The 27,030-nt window shown below is 35.3% G+C and overlaps 1 protein-coding gene across 1 annotated transcript in view; it reads left to right on the top strand.

Annotated features, from left to right (window-relative positions):
• GABRG1 (gamma-aminobutyric acid type A receptor subunit gamma1) overlaps positions 1–27,030 on the top strand; it is a 90,272-nt gene that overhangs the window by 53,615 nt on the left and 9,627 nt on the right. Inside the window, exons 4-8 of the mRNA XM_004009804.6 lie at positions 11,880–12,100; positions 12,962–13,044; positions 14,899–15,036; positions 15,159–15,311; positions 19,455–19,666. Of these exons, the coding sequence (XP_004009853.1) occupies positions 11,880–12,100; positions 12,962–13,044; positions 14,899–15,036; positions 15,159–15,311; positions 19,455–19,666 (807 nt within the window). The remainder of the gene's footprint in view (positions 1–11,879; positions 12,101–12,961; positions 13,045–14,898; positions 15,037–15,158; positions 15,312–19,454; positions 19,667–27,030) is intronic.

Below are 27,030 nucleotides of genomic sequence, written 5' to 3'. Positions count from 1 at the left end.
TTTCCTTTTACTATATTAACAGGAAATAGTCACTCCTTGCCAGCTATATTACTTTTAGGAATTATAAAACAGCAACACATTTGTTATCTGTTTCATTTGTATAATATTTTAAAGCTTGCTACCATAGTTTTCATTTCTTTTTTTGCATATTACATTGATTTATTTTTTCATTATATCCTTTAAAGTCAATTTCTTTTAACTGGCTCTATTTTAGGTATCTTTTGACTCAACACTAACAGAAATAAAATTAAAAATTATAAATAAATGAGTGTTATTTTCATCTCTGTGCTGCTTTGATCCAGAATGCTCATTTGCTCCAAGAATAGGAAGTTATTGTTCTTATAATAAAGAAATTAAATTGACCTCTAAACCTCCAAAAAATATTAAAATAATTTATACTATTTCTTAATGTTAAAAACACTTTAAAATTTTTATTCTATGATCTTATTTGTCTTTTATTTATGTAATACTTCTATTGTGACAGTTGATACATTGATTACTAAGTTAGAAAATGTATGGCCTTCTTTGGAGAAGTATAAAACCTAGTGGGGAGGATGGCTTAAAGTATTAAATTAGATCAATACAGAGGAAGAAGGGTCAGGAAAAATTCTGTTATGAATCCATACATATTTTAACTTGCAAATCATGACCCTATGCTATATTATCTAAAATATTTTTGAATAATATCATGGATTATCATTATATAGTGGTCACCACTGTTAGCTACTATTTTAACATTTTAATAACTTTATGTACTAGGTTTCCCCAAATGCTATATCATGATGCATGTTTTTACTATAACATGATATCTTTCCATGTATTATATCATGGCTATTATTATACTTAATTCTTGTTTAAAAATATCATTAAATATTGCCTCATATATTAAAATATATTTAACAATTCATTTTCTAATACCGTGGTTAGTCTTTGGAGGTGTCTAATGTTGAATTCTTTTTTAGTGATACGCCTCCCATCTTAGTTATAATTTTGAGTCCTTTGTGAACTAATAGATATAGAATGTTCTATAATGGGCTAGTACTGCTTGACAGTTCTGGCCTCAGGTTAGGATTAGGGGAAAAGTTCTGTCAAAATGTGGTTAAAATCTGGTTTTTAGTTTTGCTTCCTACCTAGCTAATTTAAGGCCCTATTTCATTTGTCAAATGTTATATTTAATACAGCTATACCTTATAAGTCTACAGTTTTCACCTCTTTATTTAAATTGAGTTATATGGTACCTACCAAGGGTTTTCAATGATGAATTCAAAGTTATTAGGCAACCACTTTGATTCTTTCATTTCTTAATATAAAATTTATTTATATGAGGAGAGTGACAAATAGTATTATGTTGCTAATAATATGTTTTAAAAAACAGAAAAGCAATGAATAGGAAAAAGCGGTTTAACACATAAGGTGATGATTTATCATGAACTAAATATCACTTCAAAGGGATAATATTTCACCATTTTAGAAGATTCAGTTCAGTTCACTTCAGTCACTGAGTCATGTCCGACTCTTTGCAACCCTGTGATATGCAGCACACCAGGCTTTCCTGTCCATCATCAACTCCTGGAGCTTGCTAAAATCCATGCCCATCAAGTCAGTGATGCCATTCAACCATCTCATCCTCTGTTGCCTCTTTGCCTCATGCCTTCAACCTTTCCCAGCATCAGAGTGTTTTCCAATGAGTCAGTTCTTCACATCAGATGGCGAAAGTATTGGAGCCTCAGATTCAGCATCAGTGCCAGCAGTGAATATTCAGGACTGATTTCCTTTATGATGGACTGGTTGGATCTCCTTGCAGTCGAAGAGTCTTCTCCAACACCACAGTTCAAAAGCATCAGTTCTTCAATGCTCAGCTTTATTTATGGTCCAAATCTCACATCCTCACATGACTACCAGAAAAACCATAAATTTGAATATATGGACCTTATTCAGAAAAGTAATATCTCTGCTGTAATGTCTCTGCTATAATGGTATAGACCTAACAGAAGCAGAAGATATTAAGAAGAGGTGATAAGAACACACAGAAGAACTGCACAAAAAAAAGATTTTCATGCCCGGATAATCATGATGGTGTGATCACTCACCTAGAGCCAGATATCCTGGGTTGTGAAGTCAAGTGGGCCTTAGGATGCATCACTACAAACAAAGCAAGTGGAGGTGATGGAATTCCAGTTGAGCTATTTAAAATCCTAAAAGATGCTGCTGTGGAAGTGCTTCACTCAATATGCCAGCAAATTTGGAAAACTCAGCAGTAGCCATGGGACTGGAAAAGGTCAGTCTTCATTCCAATCCCAAAAGGCAATGCCAAAGAATGTTCAAACTACTGCACAACTGAACTCATCACACACGCTAGTAAAGTAATGCTTAAAATTGTCCAAGTCAGGCTTCAGCAATACATGAACAGTGAACTTTCAGATGTTCAAGCTGGTTTTAGCAAAGGCAGAGGAACCAGAGATCCAGTTGCCAAAATCCAATGGATCATCTAAAAAGCAAAAGAATTCCAGAAAAACATCTATTTCTCTTTTATTGACTATGCTAAAGTCTTTGACTGAGTGGATCATGATAAACTGTGGAAAATTTTTAAAGAGATGGGAATACCAGATCACTTGACCTTCCTCCTGAGAAATCAGTATGCAGGTCAGGAAGCAACAGTTAGATCTGGACAGGGAACCATAGACTGGTTCCAAACCGGGAAAGGAGTAACGTAAAGGCTGTATATTGCAGCCTTGCTTATTTAACTTATAGCAGAGTACGTCATGAGAAACACTAGGCTGGATGAAGCACAAACTAGAATCAAGATTGCTGGGAGAAATATCAATAACCTCAGATATGCAGACACCTAGCCAGTCTGGTCACTACCATAGGCTTGTCTAACTCAATGAAACTAAGCTGTGTGGAGCCACCCAAGATGGATGGCTCATGGTGGAGAGGTGTGACATAATGCGGTCAACTGGAGAAGGGAATGGCAAACCACTTCAGTATTCTTGTCTTGAGAACCCCATGAACAGTATGAAAACACAAAAAGGTAGGACACTGAAAAATGAACTCCCCAGGTCGGTTGAGTTCAGTTCAGTCACTTAGTCGTGTCCGACTCTTTGCGAACCCATTAATTGCAGCACGCCAGGCCTCCCTGTCCATCACCATCTCCCGGAGTTCACTCAGACTCACGTCAATTGAGTCCAGCCATCTCACCCTCGGTTGCCCCTTCTTCTCCTGCCCCCAATTCCTCCCAGCATCAGAGTCTTTTCCAATGAGTCAACTCTTCACATGAGGTGGCCAAAGTACTGGAGTTTTAGCTTTAGCATCATTCCTTTCAAAGAAATCCCAGGGTTGATCTCCTTCAGAATGGACTGGTTGGATCTCCTTGCAGTTCAAGGGACTCTCAAGAGTCTTCTCCAACACCAGAGTTCAAAAGCATCAATTCTTCAGCGCTCAGCCTTCTTCAGAGTCCAACTCTCACATCCATACATGACCACAGGAAAAATCATAGCCTTGACTAGATGGACCTTAGTTGGCAAAGTTATGTCTCTGCTTTTGAATATACTATAACTAGGTTGGTCATAAATTTCCTTCCAAGGAGTAAGTGTCTTTTAATTTCATGGCTGCAGTCACCATCTGCAGTGATTGGAGCCCCCAAAAATAAAGTCTGACACTGTTTCTACTGTTTCCCATCTATTTCCCATGAAGTGATGGGACCGGATGCCATGATCTTCATTTTCTGAATATTGAGCTTTAAGCCAACTTTTTCACTCTCCTCTTTCAGTTTCATCAAAAGGCTTTTTAGCTCCTCTTCACTTTCTGCCATAAGGGTGGTGTCATCTGCATATCTGAGGTTATTGATATTTCTCCCGGTAATCCTGATTTCAGCTTGTGTTCCTCCTTGATGTACTCCTTTTCCTATTTGGAACCAGTCTGTTGTTCCATGTCCAGTTCTAACTGTTGCTTCCTGACCTGCATACAGATTTCTCAAGAGGCAGGTCAGATGGTCTGTATTCCCATCTCTTTCAGAATTTCCCACAGTTTATTGTGATCACACAGTCAAAGGCTTTGGCATAGTCAATAAAGTAGAAATAGATGTTTTTTCTGGAAGTCTCTTGCTTTTTCCATGATCCAGTGGATGTTGGCAATTTGATCTCTGGTTCCTCTGCCTTTTCTAAAACCAGCTTCACATCAGGGAGTTCACGGTTCATGTATTGCTGAAGCCTGGCTTGGAGAATTTTGAACATTACTTTACTAGCATGTGAGATCGGTAGTTGCCCAATATGCTAGTGGAGATCAGTGGAGAAATAACTCCAGAAAGGAAGAAGGGATGGAGCCAAAGCAAAAACATCACCCAGTTGTGGATGGGACAGGTGATAGAAGCAAGATTTGATGCTGTAAAGAGCCACATGGCATAGGAATCTGGAATTTTAGGTCCATGAATCAAGGCAAATTGGAAGTGGTCAAAGAGGAAATGACAAGAGTGAACATCGACATTCTAGGAATCAGTGAACCTAAGATGGACTGGAATGGGTGAAAATAACTCAGATGACCATTATATCTACTAATGTTGGCACGAATCCCTTAAGAAGAAATCAAGTAGCCATCATAGTCAACAAAAGAGTCCGAAATGCAGTACTTGGATGCAATCTCAAAAATGACAGAATGATCTCTGTTCATATCCAATGCAAACCATTCAATATCACGATAATCCAAGTCTATGCCCTGACCAGTAATGCTGAAGAAGCTGAAGTTGAACTGTTCTATGAAGGCCTATAAGACCTTCTAGAACTAATACCCCCCAAAGATGTCCTTTTCATTATGGGGTACTGGAAAGCAAAAGTAGAAAGTCAAGAAACACCTGGAGTAACAGGCAAATATGGCCTTGGAGTACAGAATGAAGTAGGGGAAAGGCTAATAGAGTTTTGCCAAGAGAACACACTGGTCATAGAGAACACCCTCTTCAACAACACAAGAGAAGACTCTGCACATGGACGTCACCAGATGGTCGACACTGAAATCATATTCATTATATTATTTGCGGGCAAACATGGAGAAGCTCTATACAGTCAGCAGAAACAAGACCAGGAGCTGACTGTGGCTCAGATCATGAACTCCTCATTGCCAGATTCAGACTGAAATTGAAGAAAGTGGAGAAAACCACTAGACCTTTCAGGTATGACCTAAATCAAATTCCTTATGACTATACAGTGGAAGTGAGAAATAGACTTAAGGGACTAGATCTGATAGACAGAGTGCCTGATGAACTATGGACAGAGGTTCGTGACATTGTACAAGGGGACAGGAATCAAGACCATCCCCAAGAAAAAGAAATGCAAAAAAGCAAAATGGTTGTCTGAGGAGGCTTTACAAGTAGCTGTGAAAAGAAGGGATGTGAAAAGCAAAGGAGAAAAGGAACGATATACCTATTTGAATGCAGAGTTCGAAAGAATAGCAAAGAGTGATAAGAAAGCCTTCCTCAGCATCAGTGCAAAGGAATAGAGGAAAACAATAGAATGGGAAAGAGTCGAGATCTCTTCAAGAAAATTAGAGATACCAAGGGAATATTTCATGCAAAGATGGGCTCAATAAAGGACAGAAATGGTAGGGACCTAACAGAAGCAGAAGATATTTAGAAGAGTTGGCAAGAATACAAAGAAGAACTGTAGAAAAAAGATTTTCACGACCTAGATAATCACAATAGTGTGATCACTCACCTTGAGCCAGACATCCTAGAATGTGAAGTCAAGTGGGCCTTAGGAAGCATCACTATGAACACAACTTGCGATGGTAATGGAATCCCAGTTCAGCTATTTCAAATGCTGAAAGATGATGCTGTGAAAGTGCTGCACTCAAATGGTCAGCAAATTTGGAAAACTCAGCAGTGGCCACAAAACTAGAAAAATTCAGTTTTCATTCCAATCCCAAAGAAAGGCAATTCCAAAGAATGTTCAAACTACTGCACAATTGCACTCATTTCACATGCTAGTAAAATAATGCTTAAAATTCTCCAAGCCAGGCTTCAGCAATACGTGAACTGTGAACTTCGAGATGTTCAAGCTGGCTTTAGAAAAGGCAGAGGAACCAGAGATCAACTTGCCAACATCCACTGGATCATCAAAAAAGCAAGAGGTTTCCAGAAAAAAACATTTGCTTCTGCTTTTGACTATGCCAAAGCCTTTGACTGTGTGGATCACAATAAACTGTGGGAAATTCTGAAAGAGATGGGAATACCAGACCATCTGACCTGCCTCTTGAGAAATGTGTATGTAAGTCTAGAAGCAACAGTTAGAACTGGACATGGGACATCAGACTGTTTCTAAATAGGTAAAGGCTATATATATACATCAAGGCTGTATATTGTCACCCTAGTTATTTAACTTATATGCAGAGTACATCATGAGAAACGCTGGGCTGGAGGAAGCACGAGCTAGAATCAAGACTGCCAGGAGAAATATCAATAACCTCAGATATGCAGATGATACCACCTTTATGGCAGAAAGCAAAGAACTAAAGAGGCCTCTTGATGAAAGTGAAAGAAGAGAGTGAAAAAGTTGGCTTAAAGCTCAACATTCAGAAAATGAAGATCATGGCATCCGGTCCCATTACTTCATGGGAAATAGATGGGGAAACAGTGGAAACAGTGTCAGACTTTATTTTTCTGGGCTCCAAAAATCACTGCAGATGGTGACTTCCACCATGAAATTAAAAGACGCTTACTCCTTGGAAGGAAAGTTATAACCAGCCTATATAGCATATTAAAAATCAGAGACATTACTTTGCCAGCAAAGGTCCATCTAGTCAAGGCTATGGTTTTTGCAGTGGTCATGTATGGATGTGAGAGTTGGACTGTAAAGAAAGCTGAGCACAGAAGATAGAAACTTTTGAACTGTGGTGTTGGAGAAGACTCTTGTGAGTCCCTTGGACTGCAAGCAGATTCAACCAGTCCATCCTAAAGGAGATCAGTCCTGGGTATTCATTGGAAAGACTGATGTTGAAGCTGAAACTCCAATAGTTCAGCCACCTGATGTGAAGAGCTGACTCTTTGGAAAAGACTCCGATGCTAGGAAAGATTGAGGGCAGGAGGAGAAGGGGATGACAGAAGATGATGGTTGGATGGCATCACCGTCTCAGTGGACATGGTTTTGTGTGGACTCTGGCAGTTGATGATGGACAGGAAGGCCTGGTGTGCTGTGATTCATGCAGTCACAAAGAGTTGGACATGACTGAGCAACTGAACTGAACTGAAGTTATCAGAATTAGTCAGAAGGTTTTCAGGAAGGAGAAACCGCTCTCAGCAGGATACATTGTTGTTATATAATCCCTAGTGCAAAGTTTAAACTGAGTTGTTGTGTAATCATCAGTTCTGGGCTTAAAGAAAAAAAATGTTTTATATCACTAACACTAAGGACTGTAGAGAAAAAAGAAAAAAAAATCTCCTCCTTGGGAACCTTGGATTTCTTATCAACCTGTGTAGGTATTCTTTCAATACCTTAAATCAGAAGTATTTTTATGAGCATAGGTCACTGGATTATACAATGTCGATAGGCCCTTTATTCTTATTCATGTTTAGAATATGATTACCGAAACTTAGAGCTAGGAAAGATAAGAATGATAATTTTATGTAGTGCCCTCATTTTTCCATTGAGAAAGAATAAAGGACTTGATCAGCTTCCTACTTTAGGAACTCACAAAACTGGGTGTCTGACATGATTTCCTGTCTCCATTCAACCAGTATTCTTTAGATTACATCGTAACTTCTCACTATAACACACATTTGATGTATTTGCAGTAGTTTATCTTAAAAGTATTTAAAATTATGTATACCGTTAAAGACAATGTCCTATTCCTTAGTTGTGTTATATATATTTATTTCAGTCCAAAGGCTTTTAAATAATGTCTGAAAGCCTTAGGTTTCCGATTGGCAATGGATTCTAACTCACATCAGTTTAAGTAAAATCTGAAGTAGATAAATCTTGTTAAATGCCTCCACCTTTAACATTTTACTATAATGGAAATCATGACAAATCTCTCTAAGAGAAGTTGTGCAAGTCCTGCAGTAGGCTTTGGTTTTATCTGCATAGAAAACTCTATTTTGTGATATGTACAGATTTGATTTGACCTACTGAAGTAAACACTGGAAGCCAGCACTTCCAATGATACTGTGAAGAGTGGTATTCTAGAAGCATACTGACATATCAGAAATTCTCTGATTCTATGTTTGTGTTAGTATTTAAACTTGGACAGCATAATTAACTTTTGTTTTAGAGACAAAAATCTCTAATGTTAGTTTGCAACTGTTTAAAAGTAAATTCAGGTTAAATACAATTTCCGTCATGAAGTCTTTATTAATTTCTCCTAGCTGAAAATAATCTTTTGTTTTTATTTCTCTTTAATTCTGTCTCTCCTAAGTAGTATTAATTTCCAATTTTATTATGTAAATATATATATAACAGAAAAACTTCATGTTCATCTTTGTAAACTGAGAACAATAAAGAAGTAACATGAACACTGAAAAATATTTGTTAAAAAGTTATTTGATGAATGTACGTGGCATTATGTACTTTTGGCAATCTAAATTTACAGACATAAAAATAGAACCCATTTGGTAACTGAATGTAGGGTTTATGTTATAATGTCCCTCAGTGTATTGATGACTGACTTCAATGATTTAAGCAAAACCATTTTTTCTTTTCCATTTGAAGAAAGGAATACCAAGTCTTTTTCTTATCTTGTGGCAGTATCAAGAAGTTGGTGGTTTTATAATAATTGAGCAAAGTTGGGAAGAATCCTATGAACTTGCATCACTAAAGCTATTTGTGCTGGTGATTAGCTACACTTGTACCTTTTCTCTACATGTTTATAGACTTAGTATCTGATTCACTGCTAACCACTGATCTATTTTACCCTTTTGGCATGTGGATCGATAGCTTAGGAAGAGATCAATGCCAGGTTCCTAACATCAGATGAAAATCAACCCAATTTCTTGATGTAATTATGCACCTAAGTTAATTATTTAGGTCTGCATTTTGTGTGATGTTAATTTCATTACTAAAAAAAGATAGTTAACCTGTGCATTTAAGGTTTAGACACAGCATGTAATTGCAAGCTGACAGTGAAGTAGGAAAAGGGCATGACACTCACTTTCATCAATTATAGTTTGATTGATTGACGATGGCTCACTTCTTCACCTTTACCCACTAATGCTATTTTCTGGGCTAACTGCAAGGAGGCAAAGTTTCACAATGTACATATGATCTCAAATGCTAAATGCACTGCTCCTCATCTTGAAATGTTTATCCTAGAAGCTATTCTACTTGTTGTTCTGAGTGACTGGAGTTCCTTTTCATGTTTCTTTTGCTTAGTTATTATGTAGATAATTATAACCTGTAAATAGGAACATGAAGTACAAGAACAGGGTTTGATCATTTTCTTCAAACTACACTAATACAAATGAGCAAATAAAATGGGATTTTTCAATTATGTATAAAATGGCACAGTCTTGAATAACTTCTTATCTCAGTGAAGCATTTATTAAGGATTAGTAATTTAAAAGAGCTTGGAAGTATTAACCTCTGCAAAAAGTTTAGGAAGGATGGATTATCAAGATACATGCTCTGTATCTTTCTCTTCTTGAACCTAGATTGAGGGAATTGTGAGCAGAAAAAAAATCTCATTTTCCCAAAAATCTCTGCTTGAGGAAATTTGACCCTTTGGAAGTCATAACTCATCCAACAGTGATTAGCACAGTTACAAACAGATCTGCTAAAGAAGGAACTGCCAGCTGAAAAGCAGGATCCACAATTGTTTGCTGGGCTGTTTCCCGGCCCTATACAAGCTAGTTTTCAAGTGTCGTTTTTAATGCCCTCTTCATTAGGAATACTGCAGCCAATATACCTACTAAGTAGCTTAAGTTTTCTTCTACCAACTAATGTTGTATCTTTGCTAATCCATAATCCTGGTGGGGTATGTTAGCCTCTTACTTTATCTTAAGCAGTTTCTGCTGTTCAGTTCTCTCTACCATTTAAAGATTTTTATTTCATTAGTCAAACTCTCAATTATACTTCTATCTATTATATTAAATATTTCTTTCTGGGTAAGTTTGGATAAGAGCTAGCATTACATCAAGAGTGAGTAAGTAATCTTTCCCACCTCAAATGACTCATATAAAACTTCATACTTTTCGGTTTACTCTTTTCCTAACTTTCTAACATCAAAGTTTCACACATACATGCACTTACTCATTTTCCTTTCTCAATAGCATTGGTTATGCATTCTTATTCATTAATTTTATCAAATTATTTTTTACTTTTATAATATGGTAGGCATAACTGTCAGGATACAAAGGCAGGTTATACTTAAGCACCTACTTCTAAGAATTCTCTCATAACCATGAAATTTCCTATTTATAGTCTTTCTGATTATGAACAGAGGCTTTTCTCTAATTATGGCACCCATCAGGCCTCACTATGATGACCATTATATGTGGTTGCTATGTATGTGGATTTGGGATTCAATTTAACAATGCCTCAGTTTTCATATCATCTACTCTATGATGTAGGGAGAATTATTTTATGTCTCTATTGATAAACATCCCTTAAAATAAATATTATAGTAGTACTTATTTCAAAGGGCTATGCTGCTAAGTCACTTCAGTCGTGTCCGACTCTGTGCGACCCCATAGACGGCAGCCCACCAGGCTCCCCCATCCCTGGGATTCTCCAGGCAGGAATGCTGGAGTGGGTTGCCATTTCCTTCTCCAATGCATGGAAGTGAAAAGTGAAAGTGAAGTCACTCAGTTCTGTCCCACTCGTCGCGACCCCATGGACTGCAGCCAACCAGGCTCCTCCATCCATGGGATTTTCCAGGCAAGAGTACTGGAGTGGGGTGCCATTGCCTTCTCCATCATAGGGCTGTAGTAAGGATTTAATGACATGATACTTACAAGTGAAAGTCGCTCAGCCGTGTCTGACTGTTTCCAACCCCATGGACTATACAGTCCATGGAATTCTCCAGGCCAAAATACAGGAGTGTGAAGCCTTTCCCTTCTCCAAAGGATCTTCCCAACCCAGGGATCAGAACCCATGTCTCCCCCATTGCAGGTGGATTCTTTAACCAGCTGAGCTACAAGGGAAACCCAAGAATACTGGAGTGGGTAGCCTATACCTTCTCCAGCGGATCTTCCTGACCCAGGAATTAAACCAGGGTCTCCTGCATTGCAGGTGGATTCTTTACCAACTGGGCTATCAGGGAAGCCCTGATACATGCAAAACTCTATTTCTCTCTTTCTCAATTTTTGATACTTACAGAACTCAACACAATACTTAGCATATTATAAGTGCTTAATGGAGTTTCTGTGTGTGTGTGTGTGAAAGAGAGAGAGAGAGAAAAATGGGGTTTCTCTGTGTGTGTTAGCTTTAAAACATTTGAATCGAAATGACTGAAATTAGTTTTCTGGACAAAGGATAATCTGATGGCTGTTAGATAATTTGGTGAGTGCTTGAATTTTGATATTTTAGTTTGTGCCTTTTTGTGTGACTTAATCACTCATAAATATCACAAAATTGTTATATAGTTGTTGACATGAAAGTGATTGACCTTTATATTAATAACCATATTATAAAATGTTGAATACAATTTACAAAAAGTATGTGAAGCCACACTGCACAGCAGTTACTGCTAGAAATCTTGGATTTTGTTTTACATGACTCAGGTAAATAATGAAAAAGAAAGGTTATGATAATGGCATACACTTTTCTAAAAAGATTGAGTTCAAGTGCTATTTACTTGCAGAAATTTTAAAATATAAAAATTCAAATGTCTGAAGAGAAGCTAAAAGCTTCTAAAATAGAAGCTTTACTATCATGAATCATTACTCTCTTTTTATCTCTTAGGAATACACAATAGATATAATTTTTGCCCAAACCTGGTTTGATAGTCGTCTAAAATTCAATAGTACCATGAAAGTGCTCATGCTTAACAGTAATATGGTTGGGAAAATTTGGATTCCTGATACTTTCTTCAGAAACTCAAGAAAATCTGATGCTCATTGGATAACAACTCCTAACCGTCTTCTTCGAATATGGAATGATGGACGAGTTCTATATACTCTAAGGTATTACTGTTTTGTTTTTTTTTTTTAGAAAAAAAAAAAACACTTGTAGTTGCTCTAATTTAGTTTCCATATGAATATTTGAAACTCATAAATGTCCCTTTTTCACAGTTGCAAAGTGATCAATATGAAGCTTCTTTTATACACTAAAATTTAAAAAGGTGAAATATTGTAGAAACACTTGTTTAAGCTTGGTGTTACCAGTAAGTGAATAGGACTGAAAGCAAAGAGGAAAAACTCCTTGATTTCCCTGTTTTGAAGCAGAAAAGGCTGTGGCATAAATACTATATTTTTAAACCTATAAGGCAAATGATCAACAAAGATTTTCTTTAGGAGTCCACCCTGCTATAATACTTTAAAATACTCTGATTTTCAGTGGTATAGTAAAACATCCCTAACAGAGGATTAAATGAGGGTTGATAGGTAAGATTCAGGTTTATTTAATTCATTGTCTTGAACATATTGACTCATTATAAATTATCCCCTTAATGGGAAGGTGTTTATGATCCAAAGAAAAAAATTACCATACTTAACTGAATACACTCTGTTAATCTGCCTGTGTATGTACGCCTGTGTGTTTGTTGAGATTCTGAAGTATAAAATTTTAATCACAAACACAGAAACCACACTTGGGCTAATTGAGGCAAGTTAGTTGGCTGGAGAGAAAAATGTCAGAATTTTATTAATCATTTATGAATGTTATAATATTACTACTTAAGTTTTGAGACTTCAGAATTAATATTATTTTATATTGTATCACAGTCCATTATTGTAGGACAAAATTATGTTTTAAAATTAAAGAAAATATTTTTAATGCCTGAAATTATTTCTCATTATCTAATATCTATTTTCCCATCTAAATAGACTGACAATTAATGCAGAATGTTACCTTCAGCTTCATAACTTTCCTATGGATGAACATTCATGTCCATTGGAGTTTTCAAGTTGTAAGTGATAAAATGATTGATATTTTAATAGAATTTTATAGTCTATGATCCTTTTTATTTAAAAATATAAAATTATGTCAGATAAACCATGATTTATACAATTATCAGAAGTTTAAATTATGTTTAACTGTCTTAGATAAATTTATAAATAACATTAATTTCTTACTTTAAAAAGTGATAATAAATGTATATTTAATATATAATCTTATTATTTACAAATATTCATTCTATCTGTATCCTTTTCCTATTTTGATTAACTAAAGGACTACTGAAGATAGATTTATATTCAAATATTTTTACACTGCCATGGATAAAAAGTTGATTGAAATTTTATTCATCTTCCAGGAGGCCAGATTTAAGTTTATTACATTATATTTGAAAATATATTTAATTGGTCTGGTGAAGAATTTTACCACAAAAATAGCAAATATTTAAGAAGACTTTAATTAGTTGGAAAAGTCAAGGAAGAAATGTTTATTTCATTCAAAAAAATGAATGAAACAAAGATAAATTTCTAGTGAGAAATAAATATATTTCTAAATAAATATATTTAGAAGATGTCATTATAGTTCCCATTTTAAGACTCGAAATCATGAAATTTAGAGTGGTTAAGTAACTAGCTCACTGTGTTATTTGACTAAGGTCTAAATCAGCATCAGAAGTCCACCCAACTTGGATTTTCCCAAATTTCCTTAACTTGGTCCAAAATACCCTTGTGTATTTCTAGGACATGTAGCAAAAATAAAAGCATGTGTTTTTTAAAAGAATGCATTTCCATTCTAGATAGCTATAGAGAAGGTAGATGTTTTCAACACAAATAACTAACAAAGGTCTAGTATCCAGAACATATATAAGAATTCAGACCAAGAAAAGATAGGGAAAAAACAAACAAACAAAAAAAAACCCAGTAAAATAATGGACAATTGAATGAGCAATGATCCAAAGGATAAACTCAAAAATTTAATAAGCATGTGAAATTTGTTCTAGATTTTATTCATATTCAGGAAAAAAAATAAAACACTCTACAGTGAAAATAAAGAAGCCTGTCCACATAAACTTTAATGAAAACATGGATCAACATGCATTTTCAAACTCTGCCTGATGAGAGATGAGGTTAATATATTCTCTATGGAAAAGAGATTGGCACTATTTCATAAAGTGGGAAGTATACGTAATCCCCAACCCAGCTATTTCATATCTAAGTATTTATACCAGAGAGACTTTTGCATATATGTGTTTTGTGAGACATGTACAATAATATTGTAAACTGCAGTGTTAGTAATAGCCAACAGGAAAGATTACAGGTGTGGACACAGTAAAATGGATGAATAATTTTGGCGCATCTTTACAACAGAACAAATTTACTACTGCTACATAAAATAGCATAAATGATGGTTATAAATACTATATTAAAATAAATAAGATATAAAATAATACATCCAGCATGGCAAAAATCAAGCAGAGTTCAAAAAGAACCTAAACTATATTTTTCAGAACTGCTTATCAAAAACATATATAACCAAAATCATAAGGGGAGGATTATTATATAAATCAGGTCAGTGGTTACCTCTGGCTGAACAGGGAAATACGTTATTGGAGTGGATGCATGGTTTTTCTTAAATGCTAGCAAGATTTTATTTCTTGATTTAAATGTAATTAGCATGGACTATCATTATTTAATCATTAGGATTATCTTTATACTATACTCACCAATTTTATACAGTATTTTTCTATATTAACATGTAAAAGTGAGAAAGAATTTCCAAACATTTGTCTTTTAATAATGTTGGTATTGCAACAGTAACGGATTTGGATCTGCTAATATGTATATTTTTAATTTTAATTTTTACCTAGATGGATACCCTAAAAATGAAATTGAATATAAGTGGAAAAAGCCTTCTGTAGAAGTGGCTGATCCTAAATACTGGAGATTATATCAGTTTGCATTTGTAGGTTTACGGAACACAACTGAAATCTCTCACACAATCTCTGGTAAGAAAGGAACGCAAATCAATGACTAATGCTAGCATCAAGTGGCATTTGTATTTAAATCTATGGCTTGAAATCCTATACTTATTTGTATTTTATAGCTAAAATATTTTTTTTTCTTCCAGGGGACTATATTATCATGACAATTTTCTTTGACTTGAGCAGACGAATGGGATATTTCACTATTCAGACGTACATTCCATGTATTCTGACAGTTGTACTTTCTTGGGTATCTTTTTGGATCAATAAAGATGCAGTACCTGCAAGAACATCATTGGGTATGATGTAATCTTATGCTATAGTGTCATGCAACTTTTAATATGCTAAAAGTTTATAGTTTAATATATTAGAAATATTCCTCTAACTACAGACAAAAATGGACAGATACTCTAGTGCAGTGTGATGTTGAAGTGAATATATGTAAACAAGTGGGAAATAGAATTGTAAAGAGATGGAAATCTCAGAAATGTTTTTAATGGAGGTCAAGGGAAGGATAGGGGCTAAATAGAATTAATGCATGAAAATCATACAGAATCCAAACATCTTAAATGTGGTCAGTATTGTCAATACTTTTTATCAGGACTTTATTTTTTAGCTGAATCACTAATAGGCAGTGTTTATTGACTAGCGTGTAGTTAGAAGGCTTTGAAATCCCCTGCTCTTACAATGGTACTAATGAATATTCATCTGTTCCAAAGGACAGGGACAAGAAGTTTCTGGGCTTCTGTTATCTATAAAATGTGTTATTATTCTGTGAACTTTTGAGAATTGCCTATATAATAACATTGATTAAAAGGGTAATTTGTAGTTCGTACTTGATAAAAGAAACTTTTCCTTTCTTTCACTGGCATTCTGTTGTAATAATCAGTGTAATCAGTAATTAGGCATAAGAAAATGTGCCTAATTACTATACATTTATTTAAAAGAAAATGATAACCTAAACTCTTATAATATAGATATACAAAGATAAATTATTGATTAATTGATTACTTCCCCACATCAGTATAGTACATGAATCTCACTACTGACAAGCGTGTCTTAAAAACATAAAAAAAGTTGGCACAGTTTCTATTTTCAAAAATAAAGAGATTTTCCTATGGTTCTATTGTAGCTGGTAAATAACTCCATTTAGTAAATAGTAAAAAAAATTTGTAAAATTCAAATCACATAAAAGTAGGAAGATAAAACAGGAAGTACCTAGTTCTGTACTTGGAACTGCAACTCCCAGAGAGTCTAAAGAGAGGTATGGATGCAGCTGGGGATAATAAATTCATATCTGAATGTTGTTTCTGTAATTATTTCAAATTATTTTGTGTTACAAGGTAAATAAATTACTTTAGATTCTTTTTGTATGATACTCTAAGTTTTCTTGCCTGGAAAATCCCATGGACAGAGGATCCTGTTGGGCTATAGTCCACAGGATCACAAAGAGTTGGGACATGACAGTAGCTAAACAACAACAACTGAGTATTTACCTATTTACAATAGGTAAATATTATATGTTGTTTTTAAACATTATTTTCCCAAAGATAATTTGGATGGATTTTTTTATACCTTTAGGTTTCTACAAAGCCAAAAGCCTATGCCATAATGTCAAAGAGAATAGACAATTGTGGAATTGTATTTTTCCATGAATTCATATTTTATAATGTTATGGTATCAACTATAAACATAAGCCATAGTCAAGTCTACTTAGAAGATATCTCTTAAAATTGTGGATCCTGTGTAGTTGGAGGAGCAAGGATATTTTAAAAATTATATATGCATACATGCATATATATGTCACTGAATGACAATTTCCTCAGCTCATTTATTCAACATTGCATTTTAACAAAATTTTTAAACTGCTTTATGTGAAATACGTAGTGTTCTAGGTGCTGCAGTGTTAACAGTGAACATATGTTATAAAGTGCTAATGTTCATGTTAAAACAGGAAACATTTATGTTTTAGTGGGGTATACAGGTGATGTACACATGTATAAAGCATATAATAAAATGTCAGTGAGTAATAACAGCTATAAAGAAAAATAAAAGTAAATGGCTAGAGAATCACAAGGTATATGGGTCGATACTCATTTGCTGTGTTATCTTGTGGAGTCAGACTAGTCCTCTCTGAGGTGTCAGAGACCTAATGAAGTCTCTGTTGGATATTTATCTGGTGTTCTAAATGTTTTCTTATGAACTCAGAGATATTTTAATAGGAAATCCACCATATTATTTTTAAGCTAAACTCTGTGATAATAAATACTAAATAAAATAGGTAAATGTCTAGAAGCTAAGTTCTACTATAGTTTTCCTTACTTCATGAAATAGATATGTAATAGTATTTTAGTCAAGTGAAATTTAATTTTATCACTGATAATGAAATCAATCTACTTTAAATGAGACATAATAATGGAAGCAAGGGTACCTTGGGAAATCTACCTTTGACCATAAGAATGTTATGATTTAATAAATTACAAAAAATAATGTGCTAAGCAAGGAAGAGAGAAGAGTGGTAGTCACTGAGATTATTTCACACTTACTATATGAAAATCCTTTAATTATAATTTTGGGTTAAAAATAATTGAAGCAAAAACTGTCAGGAAAAATGAGAGAAATATAGAAAATCTACAATAACAATTGGACATTTTAATACCCTTTCTTTTTCATTTACAGAATAACTACATGGAAAAATCAATTAAGATGTATAAAATTTAAATGAAATTATCAACCTACTTTACCTGATTGATATTTATAAAATACTGTACCTAACTACAGAATATACAGCATATTCAAACGCATACAAAACATTAACCAAGGTATCAACAACATTCAAAAGCCTAAAATTTTCCAGAATATATTTTCTGAACAAAATGAAAGTAAATGAAAATTAATAAAACTTTTCATAGGTTAATAATTGCCTCATTTATTTGGAATTTTTAAAAATGATCTTTTAGATAACCCCTAAGTTAAATAAGGGAAATTAGAAAACATTTCAAATTGAATTTTAGTAAGAAATTAGCATATAAATATTTGTAAAATGTAGCTAAAGCCTTGCTTAGAGGGGGAAATTATAGATTTAAAATCTTAGTAGTAGAAGGGAAGAAAGATTTTACATCTACTTTAAACCCAAGTGAAGTTAAGTACATTTTTTATAAATATATTAAACAAAATATATTACATTTCTGTGTCAATTTTTTAGCTGAGGGACACAGATGAGTTAAGAAACTTCCCTGAGGTCACAGAATTAATAGGTGAGAGTGTCAGAATTTGAGCTTATCTCCATAACTTCCAATCCATCATAATTGTATCCACCTTAATTTTTTTCAATCCTAAGTGATAACAAAAATAAAAAGATGGGCATATGAAAGAAATTATTTTTAAGGTGTATTTTAATGTAGACATGAAGGGAAAAGTTGGCTATTAACTTCATCATACAAAAGAGGTGCTATTTTTTTCAACTCAGATAATGCCAGTCTGTAAATAGCTGGCCAAATTAAGATTCATCTGGTATTATATTAATACTTCTTAGAGAGAAAACAATTCCACTAATGGTGCTCTGTTTCATGAGACAAAGAATGAGAATTGAGGTAGTTTAGATAAGAAGAGCTAGAGCCTGTGCATCTGTAAGGGGGACTAAAATGAGCAGTGGTGAGAACCACAAGAAGGCCATGGATAAAGAGAAATAGACAGCCTCAGGGATCCATACACAGGGCTTGGGTCCAGGGGGACATCCTCATTTTATATGTTGAGTTCTTCAAAATATGATTTACTCTTGTCGTTTAAAAAGAGTCTCTTGATATCATTTGCCTGTATTCTTTACTGAGACTAAAAAATAGGTTTAATACAAGTTATAAAAATGTTATGGCAGTTTGGATTAATTTTAACTGCATGTGACAGGAAACCTTAAATCACTGTAGATTAAATTAGACAGGGATCTAATGTGGCTTCTGATGGTCTGGCCATCATATTCCAGCAGAAATCAATTGAGAAAAAGGAAAAGAAAGGCATTTCCTATCTCTCTAATGTCTAAGGACATCTTTTGGTCTTTGTTTACACCCTTGACTTGATTCTTCTTGGCTACAGTTCAGCCTGTGGCCACACATAGCTAAAGGAAGCTGGCAAAGAAATGTGTACTTCCAGGCAGGCACAGGCCAGCTAAAAATTGAATAATCTCTTATTCTGGAAGAAGGCAAGGACAGGTATGGGGAGTTACCTACTTGCAGTCCAGAGAATTTACATGATTAAAAGTTATACAGAGAACACACTGAACACAATGTAGCTATGGTTACCAGATTTTTTTCCCCTGTAAATCATGAATAAGCATATTCTTTTGTTTCCATGGTTTATTTATGCAAACAATATTGCCATATCAAATGGAAGAATAAAGATGGTCTAAGATCATTGTCATGATCTATTTTTCTTCCCTCCCTCCACAGGTATCACCACAGTGCTGACTATGACAACTCTGAGTACAATTGCCAGGAAGTCCTTACCTAAGGTTTCTTACGTGACTGCGATGGATCTCTTTGTTTCTGTTTGTTTCATTTTTGTTTTTGCAGCTTTGATGGAGTATGGCACCTTGCATTATTTTACCAGCAACAAAAAAGTGAAGACTTCTAGAGAAAAAAAGCCAAAAATCAAGACCTCGGTATGTTAAAATATATATCTATATATCTATATATCTATATATCTATATATCTATATATATCTATAAACAACTTACTGTTGGAGATACTCTTTTGAGTTCTCATGTTATATTTTCTTAGACTGATGTAAATGCTAGAGGTACCCTGACAAAAGATAAAAAATAATAAAATGAAACTGAGTACCTAATATTCCCCACTACCAGAAGTATACTTATATTTTTTCCCTAGAAAGTACTTTTGAATCACCTCTGCAAAGAGTGGTTATTATGCTGTGAAGTTTTCCTTAAGTAGTAAATTCTTTGCCCTAGAAAACTCCTCATTTAAGCTCTCTGTTTGAATCTATTTTTGTGATAGGATTTTAATTTCTAATATGGTTGTCCCACCAACCTAATTTTTAGAGATTAATATCCCTCTTTAATGTTGGTATTCAACTGTGTTTGAAAGATGCAGCTTTCTATGTCATAGAAAAGATATCTGTTTGGCTTTTGTACCGATACAGTTGTACTCTCTTACTCCCCCTTCCTAGGCATATGTCTACCTTAACTTATAAAACATCAGGTTGGTAAATTAGAATTAATTCTACTGACTCTAAAATACTTCAGTATTGGATGACTAACTATAATTTCTTTTTATAATGGCATTATAACAACCTTAAAGTAATACTTAACTTTTACTGAGTATACCAAGAACTCCTCTATTTTACATGCATGATTTCATTTATGCTCATAGGCACCTACTAAATACTTTGCACAAGGACAACCTTAGAAAGTGAGGAATCCAAGACTCAAACCCAGGTTGTTTTTGGTGCCAGAGGTCAAGCTTGTAACCCTTCCTTTATGTTGTCTGTTCTTAAAAGACTCTGAAAAATAAGACACTTCATTGCTAATTTCACTAAATGTTCTCCAAGAAGATTTGTTCCATAATAACAATATACTTGAAAACTATATAAAACAATTATGCATGAGTGGCAAGCTTGTAAACTTACCATACGTGCGTGTGTGCTAAGTTGCTTCAGTGATGTCTGCCCCTTTGCAACCCTATGGACTATAGCCAGCCAGGCTCCTCTGTCCATAGGATTCTCCAGGCAAGAATACTGGAGTGGGGATCTTCCTCCAGGGTATCTTCCTGACCCAGGGATTGAACTCAAGTCTCTTGTGTCTCATGCTTTGGTGGATGGGTTCTTTACCACTAGCAACACCTGGGAAGCCCAAACCTACCATAGCAGATACATAACGAAGCATGGGATTTTTCAGGTTATGTGCTAAATTTGTAAGTTCTAGGATATAATGATTTTTCTCCTGTCCCTCATTTTTCATCAGTTTGTTTATATAATTTTGCCATACTTTAAAATTATATTATGTTGTACTCCAAGGACCAAAGCCTTATGTATTTGCTTCCAGATTTCCACAATATTCCAAGGAAGAAGAAAACATTGTTGGTGGTACATGTTTCAGATTTACGTGGTAGAATTAGCCTGTGATTCTCTCAAGTTGATGTCATTTTAGCTTATTAATAAGATTTAGTGTGGTCTCTGAATGGACAAAGCATCAGGAGGCAATGATTTCAAGTTTAATACCCATTTGCTATTTTTTTAAGTAATGAAAAACACAGGTTTTCTACTTTCTTCCTTTACTCCAAGCCAAGCATCCTCTCTGGATTTTCCATTTCATCATTTACTCATCCACAGCTATGTTCAGTTACTACCTTGACAATTTTATTTCTGAACATTGTGAATGAGAATGTTTAAAATAAAAATAATTGACATTATAGAATAACAATGTACAGTCTCACATGGATTCTAGAATTTCATTCTAAGAATATGTGATATAGATACTAATATTGTCTAAGGCTATTGTAGGACTACAGATAATCAGTTTGACTCCAGGTCATGTGCTCTCAACCACCTTACCAGATGCCTCACTCAGGAAGCTGACACACTGGAGTGCAAGCTTTAAAATTATGATGTTCATATAATTGTTCATTCATCAAATATTTATTAAGGACACCCAGGTTCTAGGTACTGTTCTGGAATAGCTATTTAAGAAAAAAATTGTCTATATGTTTAATATTTACAATATATCACCAAGCCCTAGAAGCAAAATACTAAAGTTGAAAAAGTAAGGAATAAAAAATAAATGAGTGCTTAAAAGCACTAAATTATAAATATTGAAAAGTTAAATTAAACATTTAATTGACTACCTAGAGAAGAAATATATTTAGAGCTATCTAAAATAAAACTCTATAGTATCTTCTTTCTGTTCAGTTACATGCTTCATTAGCTCTTTCAATACTAACTGACTCTTTAAGTGAAAAACTGGATCACTAATCAAAGCTGACTCCTGGCCTAGTTCAGTGTTCAACCATATGGTCTCGCTAATCAGGTAAATCAGAACACACTCTTATGAAGAATAGATAGCTCTGTTTGCTGTTGTCTCAAAATGTTCTATTTAAGGGCTTTGTGGAATCTGTGTTTTTCTTCTGTTCCAGCCAGGAGAATCAAATGCAAGCCTAGACCCAGAAATCTTGCAGCACATTCCCTTTACACTTGTTTCAGTAGTTTGTGAGTTTATCTTCCTTTCTCATTCTCTATGTCTCTGTTCTGCCAACACTCTACTTTATTTTATAGGCCCCAAATTGTGAATAGTTTAAAACCAAGCATTTTCTTTCCTTCACCAAATTATTTATGGCAATGGGCCAGGACCAAAGATTTTGCCTGGAGTCATTGAAAGGTCAATATGTCTATTTAAATGATACCTAAGGGTGTTCTTGAGATCTCTTTGACTGCTTAGCTGAGAATCCCTGAGAAGTTAAATTTATTTTACTTCAGAAGAGATGATGCATGCATAAGTACTAGGTTGCTTCAGTTGTGTCCGACTCTTTGCAACCCTATGGACTGTAGCTGTCCAGGCTCCTCTGTCCATGGACTCTCCAGGCAAGAATACTGGAGTGGGTTGCCATGCCCTCTTCCAGGAGAAAGAGATGATACTTGAACACAATAGATTTTTAGCTTCAATGACCACTCTAAGAAAAATAAAATTTAATAAAAATGTTTTCTGCATTATTCTCCATGTGGTATTATACAATGGACCTCTTCTCTGTTTCTCTTACTGCATCCCCCACCTTCCTTCCTTCCTCCTATCATTTCATCCTTCCTTTTGTCCTTCTATCATTTTCTTATGTCTGTATTTCTTTATTTTTTTCTTCTTTATCTTTTTATTGTGAATGTCAGTGCCATTTTGACTTGGTCTTTATTACCATAGCTGAGAAAAGAAGAGACGCTAAAGGAAAAGGAAAAAAGGAAAGATATACCCATTTGAATGCAGAGTTCCAGAGAATAGCGAGGAGAGATTAGAAAGCCTTTCTTAATAATCAACGCAAAGAAATAGAGGAAAACAATAGAATGGGAAAGACTAGAGATCTCTTCAAGAAAATTAGAGCTACCAAGGGAACATTTCATGCAAAGATGGGTTCAATAAAGGACAGAAATGGCATGTACCTAACAGAAGAAGAAGATATTAAGAAGAGGTGACAAGAATACACAGGAGAATTACTCAAAAAAGATCTTCAAGACCCAGATAAGCACGATGGTGTGATCACTCACCTAGAGCCAGACATCCTGGAATGCAAAGTCAAATGGGCTTTGGGAAGCATCACTATGAACAAAGCTAGTGGATATGATGGAATTCCAGTTGAGCTATTTCAAATCCTAAAAGATGATGCTCTGAAAGTGCTGCACTCAATATGCCAACAAATTTGGAAAACTCAGCAGTGACCGCAAGACTGGAAAAGATCAGTTTTCATTCCAGTCCCAAAGAAGGGCAATGCCAAAGAATGTTCAAACTACTGCATGATTGCACTCATCTCACTTGCTAGCAAACTAGCGCTCAAAATTCTCCAAGCCAGGCTTCAACAGTACATGAACCCAACTTCCAGATGTTCAAGCTGATTTTAGAAAAGTCAGAGGAACCAGAGATCAAATTGCCAACATCCATTGGGTCATTGAAAAAGCAAGAGAATTCCAAAGAAACATCTACTTTTGCTTTATTGACTATACCAAAGCCTTTGACTGTGTCCATCACAACAAACTGGAAAATTCTTAAAGAGATAGGAGTACCAGACCACCTGAACTGCCTCCTGAGAAATCTGTATGCAGGTCAAGAAGCAACAGTTAGAACTGGACACGGAACCACAGACTGGTTCCAAATCAGGAAAGGAGTACATCAAGGTTGTATATTGTCACCCTTCTTATTTAACTTATATGCGGAATACATCATGCAAAATGCTGGGCTGATTGGATAAGAAAGCTGTGGTACATATACACAATGGAGTATTACGCAGCCATTAAAAAGAATACATTTGAATCAGTTCTGATGAGATGGATGAAACTGGAGCCGATTATACAGAGTGAAGTAAGCCAGAAAGAAAAACACCAATACAGTATACCAACACATATATATGAAATTTAGAAAGATGGCAATGATAACCCTGTATGCAAGACAGCAAAAAAGACACAGATGTGTAGAGCTGACTTTTGGACTCAGAGGGAGAGGGGGAGGGTGGGATGATTTGGGAGAATGGCATTGAAACATGTATACTATCATGTAAGAATTGAATCACCAGTCTATGTCCAATGCAGGATACAGCATGCTTGGGGCTGGTGCACGGGGATGACCCAGAGGGATGTTGTGGGGAGGGAAGTGAGAGGGGGGTTCATGTTTGGGATCGCGTGTACACCCGTGGTAGATTCATGTCAATGTATGGCAAAACCAATACAGTATTGTAAAGTAAAATAAAGTAAAAATAAAAAGTTAAAAAAATATATCAAGTAAGAATAAAAACAAAATGCTGGGCTGGATGAAAAACAAGCAGGAATCAAGATCACTGAAGAAATATCAATAATCTCAGATAGGCTAATGACACCATCCTTAGGTCAGAAAGTGAAGAGGAACTAAAGAGCCTCTTGGTGAAACAGGGGAGTGAAAAAGCTGGCTTAAAACTCAACACTCAAAAAACTAAGATCATGACATCCAGTCTCATCATTCCATGGCAAATAGATGGGGAAACAATGGAAACCGTGGGAGACTTTATTTTTTGGGGCATAATCACTGCAGATGGTGACTGCAGCCGTGAAATTAAAAGACACTTGCTCATGGAAGAAAATCTATGACGAACCTAGACAGCATATTAAAAAGCAGATACATTACTCTGCTGACAAAGGTCTGTCTAGTCAATGCTATGGTTTTTCCAGTAGTCATGTATGGATGGGAGAGCTGGACTATAAAGAAAGCTGAGCACCAGAGAATTGATGCTTTGTAACTATTGTGTTGACTCTTGAGAGTCCCTTGGACTGAAAAGAGATCCAACCAGTTACTCCTAGAGGAAATCAGTCCTGAATATTTTTTGAAAGGACTGTTGAAGCTGAAACTCCAATCCTTTGGCCACCTGATGCAAAGAACTGACTCATTTGAAAAGACCCTGATGCTGAGAAAAATTGGAAGCAGGAGGAGAAGGGGACAACAAAGGATGAGATGGTTGGATGGCATCACTGGATAAACGAGTTTGAGCAAGGTCTAGGAGCTGGGGATGGTAGGGAAGCCTGGCCTGCTATAGTCCCTGGAGTCACAAAGAGTCATACAGGACTGAGCATCTGAACTGAATATATATTAATAGGATTTTATTTCTATTCACTGAGAATATGATTCAGGTATGTTTGTATCAATATCTATTTTCAGTTAAATCTAGTATACTAAATATATGGAATTTTAAACTCAAGATCCCCTATGAAAGAGGTAAAGATATCAGAAAAGCAATAGTAATAATCCAAATAAAGAGTCGTTCATTTTAAAACTCAAATATTCAGCCATTTGATGATTAAAAATACCAGAAAACTATTTTATACCTATATTAGGAGCCTGGGAAGGAAATGACAGTCCAGTCCAGTGTTCTTGCCTGGAGAATTCCAGGGACGGGGGAACCTGGTGGGCTGCTGTCTATGGGGTCACACAGAGTCGGTCATGACTGAAGCCACTTAGCAGCAGCAGCAGCATAGCCGTTTGAGGATGGAACCTTCTTATTTGTAATCTCTCAGTTGGTGGAAATGTTAAATGTTTGAAGTTTATTTCACCAACAGTGGACAAGATGGGCTTCCCTAGTGGCTCTGAAGTAAGAATTTCGCTGCTGTGCAGGCAACCCAAGTTAGATCCCTGGGTCAGGAAGATCCTCTGGAGAAGGGAATGGTTGGTTACCCACTTCAGTATTCTTGCCTGGAGAATTCCATGGACAGAGAAGCCTTGTGGGCTACAGTCCATGGAGTTGCATAGAGTTGGACACGACTGAGTGACTAAGAATGGACAAGACACTATGAAAAGAATAATGACAGAATGTGTTCTCTGCTTTCAGGGCTCTGCAAATCTAGTTGTGGGAAAATGAATTAGAAGTATAAACAGAAGATAAGAAATACAGTACAAATAACAGTCCAATGTAAAAATCAAAAGTAAACAAAGGCACTATAAGGAAGGAGAAGTTAGATAACTGGTTTCAAATACCTTTTCAGCCCCAAAAGATTTCCTATGACAGATATAAGTTAAGCATGTTTGAAGATGTTTTCAATGAAATAGAGATAGTTACCACAGAGTCTGAACTAAGTGGGCTGTCCCATGCACAGAAGGAGTCTTGAGACATTATGTAATATAGTTTGTGAAACACGAACAAGCACATAGTGTTGAGTAGAGGCTATGCCATTGTGAGTGACAGTGCAGTGGGTGGGCTTCTCTCATTCCACTGTAAATAATTTATTTAAAATGTATGTAAACTAATTCTTCCAAGTGGGAATTTGATAGAGAAAACGACATAGGAAGCATGACATCATTGGAGTAGTTCTCTGAAGAATAAATTGCAGTTTTCAGGAAAACAAATTAGCAAGAACATTTGAGAGAAGGAACCATGTAATCCAGGTTGAGGTTTACATGTAAGAATAAAAAGTAGACTGGTGTATTTCTCAAGCTGTTTGTCTAATGCAATAACCACTAGCTAGGTTGATTTAAATTAACTAAAATCAACCAAAAATGTAACATTTAAATCTTAGTAGCAGTAGTCACATTTCAAGTGCTTAATAGCCACATGTAACTAGTAGAAACTTCTGGACAATGCTGGTTTAAAAATAGGAATCATAGGTAGGAAATTAAGCCAAGTTGAGGATAGAAAAGTTGTTTATTGCCAAGATGTTGAAGTTTCCATCAAAATGTTAAGAAATTCAGATTTTGCCCAGTCAGTACTGATGAACTATGAATGTTTTCAAAGATGGCATATTTGTTTCTATATTTTTGAAAGACAATTATAAGTAGCATGGAATACTTTTGAATTACAA

The sequence above is a fragment of the Ovis aries genome, chromosome 6, assembly GCF_016772045.2.
Source record: "Ovis aries strain OAR_USU_Benz2616 breed Rambouillet chromosome 6, ARS-UI_Ramb_v3.0, whole genome shotgun sequence".
NCBI lineage: Eukaryota > Metazoa > Chordata > Mammalia > Artiodactyla > Bovidae > Ovis > Ovis aries.
This window is presented reverse-complemented; position numbering and strand designations above follow the sequence as displayed.